This window comes from Peromyscus leucopus, chromosome 17 (assembly GCF_004664715.2).
Source record: "Peromyscus leucopus breed LL Stock chromosome 17, UCI_PerLeu_2.1, whole genome shotgun sequence".
Classification (NCBI taxonomy): domain Eukaryota; kingdom Metazoa; phylum Chordata; class Mammalia; order Rodentia; family Cricetidae; genus Peromyscus; species Peromyscus leucopus.
Window position 1 is genome coordinate 13,412,669 of NC_051077.1, and position 17,421 is coordinate 13,430,089.

General features: G+C 39.6%; 1 protein-coding gene across 4 annotated transcripts in view; it reads right to left on the minus strand.

Moving 5' to 3' along the window:
- Nucleotides 1-201: 201 nt before the first annotated feature.
- Hook3 (hook microtubule tethering protein 3) overlaps nt 202-17,421 on the minus strand; it is a 93,675-nt gene continuing 76,455 nt past the window's right edge. For all 4 annotated transcript variants that reach the window (XM_028854847.2, XM_028854845.2, XM_028854844.2 and 1 more), the window contains 6 exons: nt 16,369-16,403; nt 11,630-11,712; nt 10,067-10,167; nt 6,778-6,882; nt 6,550-6,621; nt 202-3,043 (listed from right to left, as the gene is read on the minus strand). In XM_028854847.2, the coding sequence (XP_028710680.1) occupies nt 2,903-3,043; nt 6,550-6,621; nt 6,778-6,882; nt 10,067-10,167; nt 11,630-11,712; nt 16,369-16,403 (537 nt within the window). In that variant the 3' untranslated portion in view covers nt 202-2,902. The remainder of the gene's footprint in view (nt 3,044-6,549; nt 6,622-6,777; nt 6,883-10,066; nt 10,168-11,629; nt 11,713-16,368; nt 16,404-17,421) is intronic.

Consider the following 17,421-nt stretch of genomic DNA (forward strand, 5'->3'; position numbering starts at 1 on the left):
CATGAAAGAAGAGTGTGAAGACACAGCCCAGCATCACTGACCACACATGGTCATCAGAGTACCCAAAACATTCTTGATCACTATTGGAGAAACTGTGACCCCACCCCCAACTCCTGACCTAAACCACACAATGGAAAAGCTGCCACTGCTATATTTAGGTTTATTCTTGGCTTTATGATGCCTAAAGTCTATGCTCGGATGCTGTTTTGAAAATGAAAGCATGCTTTATTTTATTAGGAAATATCATGAGCTATTTCTTCCATTTACTGAATGAAATCCACCAAACATTAAAGATACAGCAAACAACAGTGAGGGTTATAAACACTGAAATTAACACACAGCAACGCTGAAGAAAGCCAGAAGCTAAACTTCCTTCCGAAAGCTTGCGGCATTTCCTAAACATGTAGAGAAAGAATGTGGGTAGGGGGGTATGCACACAGAGGGCAGGTAAATAGAAAATGAAAATCAAAACATTGCAAGGTTTTTACCTCATGGGTAAAATCTGGTTGAAGAGCAGCTTCCAGAGTCTCTTGTTTTCACAGTCACTTCATTCTACAAGTATAACATCTCAACAACCAGTATTTTATTAAGTGTAGGGATCATAGACTAACTTGTTTTAAAAAAATGTCCTTAGAAATTCTTATATATTCTGTGAACTAAAGGTGGAGTGAGACCTATTTTAAGCTCTTTTTAATCTTTTAAAACATATTTATTTGCCTGTGTGAGTGTGGAGGTCAGAGGACCTCCTGGGGAGGGGCTTGTTCCCTCACCATCTGGGCCCCAGGAATGCCATGAGCAGAGGTCCTCAGCCTTGGCAGCAAGTACTCTTTTCCAGCTGAGCCATTTTGCTGGCTCCAATTTTTAATCTTTTATTTTCAAACTTGAGACATCATGTAGGCGTGGCAGCACACACACCATAATCTCAGCCTCTTGGAAGGCAGAGGCAGGAGGATGGTTTTGAGTCAAAGGATTTGAGGCAGGTCTGGGTAACAAGGCTAGATTGTCTTGAACTTAAAACAAAAGCAGACCTAAAAGATGGGGTCTGTTTGCCCTGAAACCCCACAGTGCATTGCCCTCACACAGCTCTCCACTGCTTCTAATTCTCGCTGCTTTGCGGTCTTCCTAAGCAGATGCCTCCTGCTGTGCTCAGACACTGGTCAGAGGGTATTTTTTAAAGAAATGCTGCATAGCGCATGCTGTCATTTCTTTATGTTCTAATACCTTTCTTCAAGAATCGTTTCTCTGAGGGAAAAAACATTCTAAGAGCTGAGTATGGTGGTTCACGCCTATAATCCAAGAGGATCATGTGTTCAAGGCAGCCTGGGTTACATAAAGACTCCGTCTGACAAAACAAAACAAAACAAAACAAAACATGCAGGACAAATTTCTAGGTCAATTTTCTTATAAAAGAGAGGAGTTAAAATGAAGCACTTGCATATAGTTTCTGAAAATTCTTAATCTCATTCAACTTGAATTAAAGTTACTGCCTTTTATACAGAACTAAACAGCACCAGCACTTCTAAACAGTAAGTACATCAAATACATCTTCCACGTAGATGACTTACCTAAAGACAACAAATAAGCTCTGACCTCATTTCAGATTTCTTTTTCTTTTTTTAAATGTGATGATTTGAAACAAGAAAAAGGCTGGAGGAAACTTAAATATAATTTGAGATCAAATACATAAATCAATATGGAAAAAGACAAAAGGTATATTATTTGCAAATAAATGATAGTTTAAAACGATATAATACCTTATATAGACAAAGTGCTTCCCAGTGATTGCTTCACAGACATTCATCTATGTAAATAAATGTGGCATACAACGTAAGCAGTTTGAACAACCAAATACCCAAGAAAATCTCTCCAGTTAACCAATTCTTGGACTCGTAGGTAGAGTTAAACACTGTAAAGAGATCTGTCATAATATTACACACAGAAAGGCATGTACTGATCTTAATGAATGGTATTAAGATGTTAGCTATCAAGATTAATTGAGAAAAGGAAAGGCTCACAGAATATATAAAACATATGAGGCACAAGTCAAAGAACTGCCCCAAAGATAAGGCTACCTATATGAAAAATAAATCTTTTACATGTAGAGAGCAATTAAAAGTGCGTGGGTAGAATCTGATTCTCAACTATGAAGATATTCCAAAGGAAGAAAAAAATCCTGCCAAATTTTATCCTCCGTAATGTCTACCCAAACATCTTCATCAATTTCACTTCTGCCAGCAAGCATGAGAGCAGGAAATAGTGACATTTCACACATTCATGGTTTGAAAATGAAGTCTTAGAGTAAGTTTAATTTCTAGCAAGGTAACATGAAAACTCCTTTCTTCTCTCTGAGGGATCCTGCCAGGTGCCATGTGATCGGACCAGTGCCTCTGCCAATGTCCTTCTTTGCAAAAGTGCCCTCGACAGCACTTCATATAGTACAGTAAATATCTAAATGATCTGAAGTGCATTTGAAAAACAATTGAAAGCACAGATTACCACACCATAAAAAGATTAATTCCCTTTAAACAAAGACAGTCTTAGAAAGTATGGTAACACAGTAGGCACGATAAAGAATATAAATTGTGTATCAATTATTGGCAGAAAATCTGATTCTTTACAAAGCCCACACAAATGGGAAGAAGACATTTTCATACAAAGAAAAGTATTACACTATTATACAACATTTTTAATTGAACATTTACAAATTTTTGGCACATTAAAAGGAACTGAAAAGACCATAAAACAAAGGACAAAGAAACTGAAAGATATAAGAGAAAATCCTCATGTGAGAAACACTAAATCTTAACACAAGTAGAAATAAAATAAGCTGGCTGAATTTCCTGAAATGTTGTTATCTGTAACAGAAGCATGTTCTTTAAGAACCCCTCATGGCGAGAGCTCTCTACCTTGCCGTGGCTGGCTGGACATGGCCTGGGTAGGGTCTTCTTGTGCTGGTCGCTTGTCTTTGCCTCGCTAGAAATGACTGCCCTGAACCTGTGCTAGCTAGTCTGTCTTCAGCCGCCTTTTTATGTAGAGTCATTCCCTGGAACATTAAAAGAGAAGCAACATAGTCAGTGAAAACACGGGATAGTCTTACGAAAATAAATGGCATCATGCAGAATTTACCACACTGAATAGCAAAGTACAATTTATTAGGAATATTAATTCTACTTATTATGGCTTAAAATTTTATGAAATCCTTTTCATTCCAATAATTAAGTACAAATTTTCCTTTGGAAAAATTAAGGCTTAATTTTATGAATTTACCACAATCAAAACAAGAGATAATAGAGAATGATTTTTAGAATACTATACTTTCCTTTCAAATCAAACAGTGATTTTCCAAGAAAAGTGCAATTGATTGGTGGCAGCCGATTCACATAAAGTGTGGAAATCACAGAACTGATCAGAAAGGAGAAGCACAAATGCACCTGCTTCTTACGCCGGAAAGCCGTACTATGTACTATACATACCACGATGCTGTTTTTCTCCAAGGCAGACTTGTATTCTCAAATAAACTAAGCAAGCTCTGACAACCCACACAGAGGACACACCCCAGAAGGGGCTCTCTCTCCCTTGAAGGCAGAACAGTCCTCACTACCTTTGAAGAGGGCAAATGTCACCAGGCTACACCTAAACAGGAGGGAGGAAACCTGCAGGGTACTTTCTCAACCTGGAAAAACAGTGAGTGACAGTAACAGCCCCACTCTACTAAAATCAGAAGACTACACAAGGGGACGGGGATGGGGACGGGGACGGGGACGGGCCAGTTTTAGTATTCTTTTAATCAGACAATGAACAATCGAGCAAGAGGAACTGAGATTGCTGGTTAACCATACCAGTAACACAGTACAGGTAAACTGGTGCATAAAGCACAGAAGACAGGAGACTGGAAACTCAGTAAGTTTCTAGAAGAGACACTTGGCCATAGCTTTGCATTCTGAATATAATTTCAGCCTTTCCTATGTACCTAAGAACACAACCATTTTCCTCAATGGGAAATCCTAGAATATGTGCCCCCCCCACCCCCCCCACCCCCGTGTTTTGGAACAAGGTTTCTCTGTGTAGCCCTGGCTGTCCTGAAACTCACTTTGTAGATCAGGTGGGCCTTGACCTCACAGAGATCCACCTGCCTCTGTCTCCTGAGTGCTAGGATTAAAGGCGTACACTGCCACCAACACCACGCAACTGTTTTATTTTCTTTAAGGCGGACTTTTACTATGTAGCCCTGCTAGTCTAGGATAGGTCATTGCAGCAGACCTTGAACTGGGATTACTGTCTTGTGTCACCATGCCTGGCCTCAGGTATGTGCTCAGGGGTGGGGTGGTTGTGTGTGTGTGTGTGTATACAGTTATTATGCGTGTGCATCTGTATCCATGATGTACGCAGATGGGATGCCTGTATCACAGTTTAGGTGGAGGTCAAAGGACACTTTCATGGAGTTGGCTCTCTCCTTCCATTTTACATAGGTTCTAAGGATTGAACTCAGGGTGCCAGGCTTGAGCAGCAAGCACAATTACTTGATAAGTCATCCTGCCAACCCCCAGAATATATTTTTTAACTCAGCTCTAACTTAACAGATACATGTGAAGGTTTCAATAAAACTAGCAAATATCTACTGAAACGTTTTAGTACATATAATGAAATTACATTTTATTTAAAAAATTCTAATTTTTCAAGCAGTTGACTGTGCTCTGTTCTAGTGCTCTTTCACTGAGCTATACTTTTCACATACTTTTAAGACGTCAGTGGCCAATACAAAGATATTTGTTGAGAAACTTAATACCTTGCCTCAGCAGTCACCATCTTGACTCCTTTTAAATTGTCTGAGATGCAAAAGTTTTTGAATTTAAGTATAACGTTCCTACTGGTTACCTTCTGTGAGTAGAACTTGCATGTGTCTATTTGGAATTACCCCTTCCCTCTGCAAAGTTAAAAATGAGCACTATCCTTTAGTTCCGTGTCCCAGAATAAATCAGTCTGGCTCTGTAGGAAGCGATCTGTGAAACTGCTGACAGGGACTGAGGTACCGGGCTGTGAGACTGGGAACACTGAGCTTCCAGGAAGACAGGGTTAGAGTTAATGCCCTGAGAAATCCCTTGATGGGATTTATTTTCTCTACTTTTAAATTTAATTTTCAAGAAAATTTTATTTGTTAACAATATTCTCATTTAAAATTACTTCCCTTTTAAAAGAAAAATTATGATAAGATCTTAAACTTTAACCAACACACTGGTGTACTGTAGACACAACATGTCACGAAACATGAATTTTTAGTAACTATCAAATCACATTTTAAGGTTAGGGAACTAACCTTGAAGAACCAGTACCAGCGGTAACACGACAACAAAACCAGCACTTCTATGCCAAGAGGAGAGCTATTAGACAAAAGGGAAAACCCAACCAACAGCCCAAGTCCTGTTTCCAAGTCCTCACTTGGGGCTGGGGAGCGGGCTCTGGGAGTAAAGCCAGCCCAACGGCTTGTGTTCAGTCCCTGAAACCCACACAGCTTCCACAGGGGTCCACAGCACCACACCCCAGCATGCACACACATGCACAATAAATGATTTTAAAAAACCCTAACGTAGCCGGGCGGTGGTGGCGCACGCCTTGAATCCCAGCACTCGGGAGGCAGAGCCAGGCGGAGCTCTGTGAGTTCGAGGCCAGCCTGGGCTACCAAGTGAGTTCCAGGAAAGGCGCAAAGCTACACAGAGAAACCCTGTCTCGAAAAACCAAAAAAAAAAAAAAAAAAAAAAAAAAAACCCTAACGTTTCAAAGTGGTAGAAATGGTTCCACTGGAAAGAACACAAAGAAAAGGAGGACAAAAGGTCCAAGAGGGGCTGGAGAGATGGCTCAGCGGTTAAGAGCACTGGCTGCTCTTCCAGAGGACCCGGGTTCAATTCCCAGCACCCACATGGCAGTTCACACCTGTCTGTAACTCCAGTTCTAGGGGATCCGATACCATCACATAGACATGCATGTGGGCAAAACACCAATGTACATAAAAATAAAGAAAATATTTATTTTAAAAAACGTCTGAGAGAAGGCGCCTCATCCTATATAATTCACAACTGTGTATGAGCCAATGAGCTGAGCAGCTATCACCTTTCCTCACATACATTTAGTTTCTTTGCATGTGTACTGGAATATTCCATTTCAAAACTTCCAGTGGTCAAAGTCTGAAAGTAAACACTTCCAAATCCCACGAGACAGCTAAACTCCCTGTAAAGAAAGTCTCATCTTGCAAAGGTACTGAAACAGCCCACAGAGCAAGGGCTACTGCCTCTGTTTAGGTATTACCATGTCTGCTTTCCCTACAACAAATGGTTCCATGGAAAAAACTAAACTGGTCTTTTCTATCCTCTGGGCATGGTGGTTTCACAAGGCCTCAGCCTTCTGTGTGGTGATTTTCAGTTTTAAGGTCAACAAAAAGGCTTTGTTAGTATATGTTAGGAGAGAAATTACTTTCCGATTCTTCTGGTAAAATTATTTCTACAGTAAAGGCAATACAATGACATATAACTTTGCATTATACTGTGGAATACTTACCATATTGTACCAGGCACTGACAATGTATTTCTCCTCCATGTCTCTTTGACTCTTCGTTTTCTCATATTCTTTCTGAAGCACAACCACATACAAAGACACAAATGAATTCGATATAAGGAAAATGTCTACAGTTAACTGTCCAACCCAAGGTCACAATCGTATAATATAGTAAGGTTCTCTAAAAAAGCTAAAAACCTCAGGATTTTATTGCACAGTGCACTAACTGACCTCTAACGAGTGGAACAGTCGATCCCGTTCCTGCAGTTGGTTTTTAAGAGCTTGTATTTCTGGTGCTGCTCCTTGATTCTGTTTAGGGTCTAACGTACGAATAACCTGCAAAAATAAAAGAAAAACTTAAGCACACATAAAGGTTCACAGACATAACCTAAACAATACACCCCACCCAAACTCGAACCTCAACCTCTCAAACGTGAAGAATGCAGCATCTCAGAAGCAGTCTTAGATATGAAAACCAGGCTGAGGACACAACCCAGTGCTACAGCACATACCTAACACACATGGGCCCTGGGTTCAGTCCCAGTACCGTGGGCAGGGCTCAGGGAATCCAAAGGCTGAGCTGCACACAGAGCTATAGTTATCGCTGTCTTAACATGCATGAAGCTGGGTTTGGTTCCTAGCAAGCCCTACCCCAATCAAACACAGCAGAAAGGGAAAAATAACACACAAAAGCTCTTAAGGACACTTACAAAATCTAAATGTACGAAATAAAATTGCTAATCTTTTCAATGATATAGAGAGAAGAATTAACCTGGATTAGTGAGTATTGCTAAAGAGATGCTATTCACAGCTCTTTCCTTTTCTATTTCAACTAGCCCTGGACAGGTAATCAGTAAGGCACACAAGGGTGAACCCTAAACAGACCTGTTTCCGTTAGCAGTATGGCGGAGGTATGAACGTGGTATGCAATTCTGCCTGACTTACTACAGAATTTCTGGGAAAGAGGTCGTTTTGTTCTCCACCCTCAGTTTCCCTATCAAAATGTTCAAACACACAGACCCCCAAACAGTTCAAATCCATTTATTCTTTTTAACCTGGATTGAACAGTTGCTACTTTGCCGTATCTGATCTCCCCCAACGCTCTTCTGTGTTAGAAGTAATTCACAGTCTCAGTGACACACAACCTAAAATACTTCAGTGTGCATATCCCTAAGTTTTTTTTGTTTTTTTTTTTTTTTACTTCATAATCACAATGCTACCACTACCTCTAAGTAAATAACAATTCTGAAAATGGCCAGAATTTAGTCTATGTCTACATCTCCCACCTTTACAGTTAGGAGGGATTGGAGACTAGACCTGGGGCCTTGTGCATGCTAAAAAAGCACTCTATCTATGAGGCATATATCCCTAGATCTCGTTATACCTTTTATTTTGAGACAAGGGTCTCAGTAAATTGTTCAGGCTTGCTTTGAACTTTCAACCCTCCTGCTTTGGCCTTATGAAGTAGCTGGAATTACTTGGCCAAAGTGTCTCTTATAACTGATTCTCTGCCTCAATTTAAGACTCAAAGATTGATGCATTCCACCTGGCAAGCAGGACTCCTTTTAATGCAGAATAGCTTCCCATATTCTTCTTTATTCTACTCCCCATTCTTTTATATAATAGTGACATGAAAATTATCTTATTTTTAAAAAATTTGTGCATACATAGCTTTAGGGGCAGAGGATGCCCTGAGTGAATGAAGTCATGACTGGAAGTGTATTTTGACATGAGCCTGACCTATCAAGAACTCAGAGACTGACTGGCCCAGAGCTATTACCCACATGAGCCAGCTGGAAGAGGAATAGAAAAGCTTTCCTGGGGGTGTCCAAGTATGAGTGTGTATAAACGACTGATCAGTGAGTGCAAAGATTAGCAACTGCGTCTTCCCCTTTCTGGACACTTACAGCCTGAGACTGCTCACCTCCTACCGAGACTAGCTAACCCCCCATCCTGGGCTGCAATAAAAAGGATGAGGTTCTGGGTAGCAGCAGTCAGAAATTCCCACTTGCTCTCAACTTCACTGCGTGTGCGTCTGTGATTCTCTTGCCAATCCTAGCCAGGGTTCCTGGACCTAAGCAGCACACAATGAGATGCGGAGGCCAGGGGTCACTCTTGGGGGCCTTTGATCACTCTCCACCTTATTTTTGAAGATAGTGTCTCTTACTGAACCTGGACTTTACCATGCTGCAGACTGACTGGCTAGCAAGCCTGAGATCATCCTGTCTCTCACCTCTCAGAGCTGGGCTATAGAGGTGCGCAACCATGCCCAGTCTTATGTACCTGCTGAGGATCCGAAATGAGACCCCATGCTTGTGCATCAAGCACTTTATCCACTGAGCCATCTGCTCGGCTCTCCTAATACTGACTTCTATCCCCAATTCTAGATTATCTGAGTTTCCTAAAGGGTTATTTACTTTTAAACAGATTTACTTTATGTGAATAGGAGTTTTGTTTACATGTATATAGACACATCAGAAAAGGGGATCAGATATAATGGGAGTACGGATCCAGTGGGACTGCAGTTATAGACAGCTGCTGCTGAGCCATCTCTCCAGCCACCCCTCACAGAGAAACCCTGTCTTGAAAAACAAAACAAAACAAAAAAACCACCATAAACAAGGTTTATTTATTTTGAGGGGTTTGATTCCCAGCAGGCATATATGGCTATGTACCATGTGACTGTATGCACCATGTGACCATGGGGATGAGGAGGAGAGGTTGTCTGGGAACTGGAGTTATAGACAGTTGTGAGCCACCATGTGGGTCCTGAGAACTGAACCCGGGCTCTCTGCAGTAACAAGTGCTCTGACGCACTCAGCCATCTCTCCAGCCCTTACACTTTTGTAAAAATAAAGACGTGTTCATTCATACGAGTGCGAGGGTTCCTCCAGCATGTAGCATGTGTGTCACCTGGACACCTGGTGCCCACAGGGGCTAGAACTGCCAACGGAGCCCCTGGAATTGGAGTTACGTGGGTGCTGGGAACTGAACCTGGGTCCTCTGCATGAGCAGCAAACGCTCTTAACTGCCGAGTCACCTCTCCGACCCGTTATACACTTTAAAGTCATCTATAATTTATCGGTTTCTTTTTATCATGGCATTTCCATACATTTATGTCATTTATCACACTTTGTTCTTAGCCAAGTGAGATGCTAAACGCTGGCTGCCAGGCCGGACGAGAGAGACGGAAAGAGAGACCCAACTCTTGTACCTTGTCCTTCTTTGTTCCTGTCTGCTCATAAGCTCTCTTCTTCTTCTTCCATGTGTTGTTAACTGGAATTCCTGGCTACAGCGGTGGCTGTCACTTATCTCTTACATGCGGCACATTTTCTCCTTGCTGACCCATTTGTGGAGTGACCCATTTTGATCACTACTTTACTCAGGATCTTTTTCTGCTTAGAAGATTTCTTTGATTACTCTCTGTGTAAGAACATGATTTCATGTGGACCCTATACTTTCAGGCCGGAGAAAAGCCTCTCTGGACAGTACAGTGAGAGAGCTGTACGTTCACACTCACACTTTTGGCTTTCTCTAAGTACTTCTTATAGCGCTCTTCCATCTGCTTCATTTCTTCTTCCTTCTTCCGTAAAGCTTCTTGCAATTCTTCAATTCTTAAGGCTGCAAAAAGATGTCCGTGAAAAAATTAGATTTTAATAACATTGCATTTTAAATTATTTAAGAAATAATAAATAGTAGTCCTGAGAGATTGTTTGGTCTATTCTTATATATATAAATTTTCTTTTTAAAAATAATTCATATTTTTATTTTACCAAAAGCTTCTCTTAACGTAAAAAGCATCTATTGATGGGTGAATGAATAAACAAATATATACTCACACAGTATGATCTTTTTAAGTCTAAATTCTGATATATATTACAGTATTGAGACTTAATAAGTGAAAAAGAAAGACATTATGCTTAGTGAAATAAACTAGACAGCAAAGTACAACTATGACTCTACTTGTATGAGATTCCTAGCACAGTTCAGCTCAGGGACGGAGGGTAAAGTGGACTGGCAGAGGCAGGAACAGTTCCAGTTGAGAGGGATGAAAAGATTTCACAGATGAGGAGTGGTGAGGTTGCACAATGTACTTAATTCTACTCACTATTTTCTTAAAATGGTTACCCATTGCTGCGAGGATTTTGCTATGACTTACAAAGTCTGCCGTCTTACTTCCATAAAAACAAAGTTAGGCTAACTATATGTACAAATAGACATAACAGTGTATGTCTGGGGCTAACTTACATGCAATTACATTGAAAGTATCTAGCTTCACTTAATGTCCATTACAATCAGTACTTGAAGAAATAAGGCAGATTCTTTAAAAATGTATTATTTGTGTGTGGTGTGTGTGTGTGTGTGTGTGTGTGTGTCTGGTTGTCTCTGTGTATGTGCACTCGAGTGCAGGTCCCACAGGGCCAGAGGCGTGATGATCTCCTGAAGCTAGAATTACAGGCAGTTGTGAACCAACTGAGGTGGGTGTTGGGAACCAAACTTTCGTTCCCCTAAAGAGCAGCAAGAGCTCTTAGCTGCTGAACCATTTCTCTAACACCTGATAAGTTGTCAAAAAAAACAACACCAAAAATCGACTTTTTATTTTTATGTTTTTCTTTTTCTTTCTCCCCCCACCCCCCTCCTCTCTCTTTGATTTTTTGAGACAGGCTTTCTCTGTGTAGCTTTGCGCCTTTCCTGGAACTCACTCTGTAGCCCAAACTGGCCTCGAACTCACAGAGATCCGCCTGGCTCTGTCTCCCAAGTGCTGGGATTCAAGGCGTGTGCCACCAGTGCCTGGCTTTTATGTATTTCTTAAGTTATGCACACTTGTATGTGCCTGCGTAAGTATTTGTCAAATGTGTGTTGGGTCCCCTGAAGGTTGAGTTACAGGGGTTGTAAGCCAGAATGTAGGTTCTGGGATTCAAACTTATATCTTCTGGAAGAGCAGCAAGTGCTCTAACCACTAAGTCACCTTCTCCAGCCCCTAAGGGAAATTTTTAATTGCTAGAATAATTAAAAGTCTATTTAAAAAGGTGACCGTAATCTATAGAATAGTGTACAGCTAATGCTATCAGGAAAAACTCACAGCTGTTGTTAAATCTTGGCTCAAGGTCTTCAATAATGGCCCTCTTTTTCTGTAATTCATTGTTGGCTTCATGCAGCTTCTCTCTGCAACAAAATATATGACTACATCATCACTTCTGTTTTTCTTTCCTGGGCTGGAGATCCAGTTCAGAGCCTCATACATGCTACACAAGTTCTCCACCTCTGAGTCCATGCTCAGCCCTTGTTTCTGTATCCTCGTTTTCACTTTGAACTAAAAATTCATTATATTTGGAATATACTCACACTGTACACAAGTACTATGAAACAAAGGTAAATGGACTAAAGTTTAAAAATAGGCAAAACCCATTTCTTTTGGTTTGAAACAAAAATTTCTTTTACATAAGACATATATGAGGATCTTCATGTCTTTAGGAATAAGGATACTGTAAAAACTAAGTTTCAAACTCTGAAAAGCTTTCTCAATGCAAAAATCTTGTCACCAAAGGTAACCTAATAAAAACAAAGACTAACAGAAAGAACAGGCATTATAGAACATACAGATACACACAACCATATGAACAGACCGCACAAAATAGTGCAGAACGAGGAAGTCAGGAGTTTATGATCCCGTTTATGACACATAGCACCGAAACTAACAAAAGGTGATGAAGACTAGCACTGTGGCCAATACAGAGGTGTCCTCAATCAACTGGGAGGCAGAGGGATCAACTCTATTAAGTGTTGACTTAGCTTATCTGTATATGGAGGTAAACACTCACAACCTATGTTTAGGAATTTAAGATATGTACATTACTATATAAAAGTTATATTCCAATATAAAAGAGAATAAACAGAAAGTAACTTTTTCTCTTGTGAAAGTTTCATAATAATGTGATACATAATTTTTCCTTTAAATTGTTCAGTGTGGCATTATGTAATATGTGTAAGACAGATGGCTAAAACAAATAACCAATAATAACTGAGCATTTTGTTATGTCTACTTCTGATTTTTTTCAAAGCATGATACTGTAATAAATTCCTCCTTGTCTTTTTGGACATAGGGTCTTACTGTGTAACCCTGGTTGACCTGGAACTCACTCTGTAGACCAAGCTGGTCTTGAACTCAGAGACCCACCTACCACTGCCTTCCAAGTGCTGGGAATAACAGTGTATATTACCACTCCTGATTCCTTTTCTTTTTCAGTAAATTATTATTACTATTATTATTATTATTTTGGTTTTAGAGACAGGGTTTCTCTGTGTAGTTTTGGTGTCTGTCCTGAATCTCACTCTGTAGAACAGGTTGGCCTCGAACTCACAGATTTGCCTGGCTCTTCCTCCCGAGTGCTGGGATTAAAGGTGTGCGCCACCACTGCCCAGCAGTAAATTATTTTTGAAGGTCTAACTATCACACACTCACATACACACACACACACACACACACACACACACACACACACACACACACACACACGATACACATATCTAATACATATAAAAACATAATACATATCTAATGTATATATGTATCTTAAAGAATAAAATAACTAGGCACAGTGGCCTGTCAAAAGGTTAAAAACAAAAATCATCCCCAAAACCTTAGAAATCACACATCTTCTTCCTAGGGGTAAATAATCTCCACATTTTTAAGTGTTCTCCTGATTTATATGATGGTTGCTGCCTTTGTCTTAATTCTAATCAATACATTATTTATGTCTAGCATTTTACTTACTACATTTATCATTAGATATAGGTCTTCTAAAGGTTTCCTATATACATGGACAGTATTATCTCTAGGAATTTCAGGTATACACAGTAAAACTAATATATTATGGAGTATGTATTCTTTTCAATATGAAAAGGTACTGAGAAATACTATCAGCAGTCAATGAGAACTACTGTTGCTTAACAACTTCAGCAATAATTCTCACTACTGACTTAATTTTTAAGCCAAACATTGATGTGTTTAAAAATGTCTCTAGGTGCCAATAACGCCAAGGTCGCAGGTTCAATCCCACCGGCCAGTTCTACCTTGCTGGGCAGTGGTGGGGCACACCTTTAATACCAGCACTTGGGAGCCAGGTGGATCTCTGTGAGTTCGACACTATCCTGGTCTACAGAGTGAGAGATCCACGACTGGCACCAAAACTACACAGAAAATCCCTGTCTCGAAAAACAAAACACACACAAAACAAAAAAACAAACAAACAAACAAACAAAAAAGGTCTCTAGTGCAGTTTTAAATCTGTATGTGACTGCTGAGATGAGCAGAGGTCCTATGGTGAGTTGACTTGTCTTCCAAAAGGCAAGTTCTAATCTCTAGCACTGTGGAAACTGGACCTCTGTAGATACAGTTAACTCCCAGGAGGTTGTACTGGGCCAGGGCACATGCTGAGCCCATTTCTGCTGTCCTCAAGGGGAGGTCCACATTCCTCCTTAACAGTGCCTTGTGCTTCCCATGGTTCCAGCTGCTTATGCTCAACTGGAGTCAAACCATTACATGAAAGCCCCAGACAGAAGTAAGTGTTAAGTCATACGATGTCCCAAGTTGTGTAATAAACTTCCATGTGAATTATCCTTTTGTCCTACATATCCACACTGTGCAGGTTAGTCACCACTTGTCATAGTAACCAGTTGGTTATTAGGACAATGGCTTTAGGATGGTGTTATAATTGTTTTTTTAAATTAAACTATTATCAGAGGAATTTATCTACAGAAAAAAAAAAAAACAACAAAATGTAGAGTTCAGAACTGTCAGTGATTTCAGGCATTCACTGAACATCTTGGAAGAAATCCCTTGAGGATGAGGGAAACACTATACAGGAAGAACGTCAACTGGACACAGGCTACCAAAGGAACAATGAGGACTGCAAACCAATACCAGAACTAGGAAATGTGCTGGACACGCTACTGTTCATCCTCTAGGAATCCAATCTGTGGACAACTGGACCCCAAATTTGTTTGCTCTGTAACTGTGAGATAATAAATAATTTTTCTGTCCTCTTAGCCCCTTTATTTTGTGCTAATTTTTTTTCAACAGATATAATAAACAGGCTCCATCTTCACTAAAAGATCCTATCTGCTGAAGACTTTTAGTATGTAAACAACTGAACACATAATGGTTAAAGAGATTTATGATCTGAAGTATTCAGTTTTTGTCAGAGAGGAATGGAAAATAGAAAAGTACAAGATCTGGGGGGCTGGAGAGACGGCTCAATGGTTAAGAGCACTGGCTGTTCTTCCAGAGGACCTGGGTTCAATTCCCAGCACCCACGTGGCAGCTCACAACTGTCTGTAACTCCAGTTCCAAGAGATCCAACACTCTCACACAGACATACATGCAGGCAAAACACCAATGCACATTAGATAAATAAATAAATAAACAAACAATAAAAAAAGTACAAGATTTGGTACGATGTTCTCATTCTGGGTAACCTTATAGAGACTGGAAAGTAGCATTGTTCTAGAACATTAAGTCTGTCTATTATTAGACTTTCTAGAAATCTCAATGGCTAGAAGTCTATCACAGCCAACATATTAAAAAAATGGATAACACTTATCAAACTTTCAGAAACATGAATATCTTTCCAATCATGGAGGAAAAGTCAAAATTTTCTCTTTGGTGCTGAGAATGCTTATTTTAATGTAACATTTCAGCAGCTACTGATTCATAGCCACCCCACACTTAATCCCTGCAAGCAATTTTGCTGAAAAATGACAGATTAAGGTTGTTACTGGGCATGAGAAAAATTATTAAATATCCCTAACACAGTTAACCAGCTAAAGATGAAGATTTCTTCAAAAGAAATCAAGTTAATATTTAAAGTATTTATTTCACTTTTAAGTTAAAAAGTCTTACTTAAGATGACTGAAATTCAAAGGCTTATTTGAAAATATGCTATTGATAAGCACTCTACTTTAAAATGTTTCCTTGTTGATATAGCTATAACACATATACCTAAGGCTCAGGAACATGGAGAAATGCGGGTGGAAAGATCGTAAGAGCCAGAGGATCAGGATATCTGCTTCAAGATCGTGTCTTCTTAAAACCAACCAACCAACCAACCAACCAACCAACCAACTAAAAAACTAAAAACCACCACCACCACCACCAACAAAAGACAAAGTAGCGTGGGATAGGGAGAAGACATTAGGGGAAGGAGTGGGGGTTGTGAATATGATCAAAATACATCGTATGAAATTCTCAAAGAATTAATAAAACTGTATTTTTAAAAAGTTTACTTATAGAAGAGTCGATGCCTGGCAAACTGCAGCCTGTCAGGGGCAGGCAGTGGGGTGCCTGTTCCCATATGTGAAGTTCTACTGCAGCACAGTCCTAACTAGTTTTAATATTGTCTACAGCTGCTTTCAGAGCTGAGTGGCTGCACCAGAGGCCAGGACTCAGACAGCCTAAAACAATTACTGTCTGGCCTGTCACAGAAGAAGGCTGAGATTTTTGATCCAGCATCTCATACTCTTTTCTTTCTAAGGAGTCTCACGCTGTTGCCCAAGTTGGCCTGAAACCAGGAGTAATTCTCCTGCCTCAGTCCCTGGATTGCAGGTGTGAGTCACCATGGTTGGCTGACAATCACCGAATTGATGTGTGGGGTTTGGGTAGAAATGGTCCTCTAGACACTACTACCAAGTGGTACTTTCCTGTACCTTCAAGGACAACTTACGAATTTTGAATTATGTGATAACTGCCTACACCCTCTGCACCCACAACACAGACTGCTTTTGTTCTGCAATGTGAAGAGTCTCAACAAGTTGTCTACTTACAGATGTTCTTCAAGCTTCTTTTTCAGAAGAATTGACTGAAAATGGAAAATAAAAAATTAGCTCATTATTTAACATTTCAACTAACATTATTTTGTAATAATTAAAGAGTATATAGTAAATAACTTGGGAGTAAGCTCTCAGTAATTTCTTTGGTCAAAGAGCTCAAAACCCATGTAACCTCAATTTATTCTTCTTCAATAAAAGAAGAGAACAGCCGAGAAGTGAGAGCAGTCAGTACAAAACACATAGAAACTAGGTAAATTCTCAATTTACACACAGGGAAATGAATTTAAAAGCTCCTTATAGAGAGACCCAAATAATCCTGGACTCAGTATCCAAGGAGTACCCTAACAATAACAGATTTTTCTTACCCTGCTTTCTCTGAATTATGTTAAAGTCTCAGATTCATTGCCATATTTTAGCTGATGACAAGTAATGTATTTGATGGCATGAGAGATATAAAGGGGAAGATGTTGAGATGTTGAGAATGAAGGTTTGACCGGGTAATTTTGTTTTTAAAGGTTTTAAACTTCCTGAAAAGCAGGAAGTTAAAACTTGCATAAAATAAGAATAGACACATAGACCACCAGATCTCAGTTTAACACTTATAAGGGTAAATATTAACAATGAATTTTGAATTATGTGATAACTGACACTCAACAATAAACAAAAAAAAAAAAAAAAAAAACTTATTTAGATAATGAATCACTACATATATTAGCTCATGTCTACCTACTTCCTCCCATTTAGAAATGGCCGGGAACTCACCAGGTATGGAACCCAGTTTGCCCTTGAACTCATGACCCTCTTCCTAAATGCTGGAGGTCTGGGATTTCAGGTGTGTATCATCAGGCTTGAGTTCATTCCATCAATTCTAACACAGCTTTGGAATATTTCAAATTCACATCTTTCTCAGTATGGTAACTGTAATTAGAACAATGTCCTCTACTACTATTTTCCCTAAACCTACAGAAAGACAATATCCTTACTTTTAATAAGATATCTTATTAGAGATATTATTTATATCTTTAATATCTAAAAAAGATATTATTT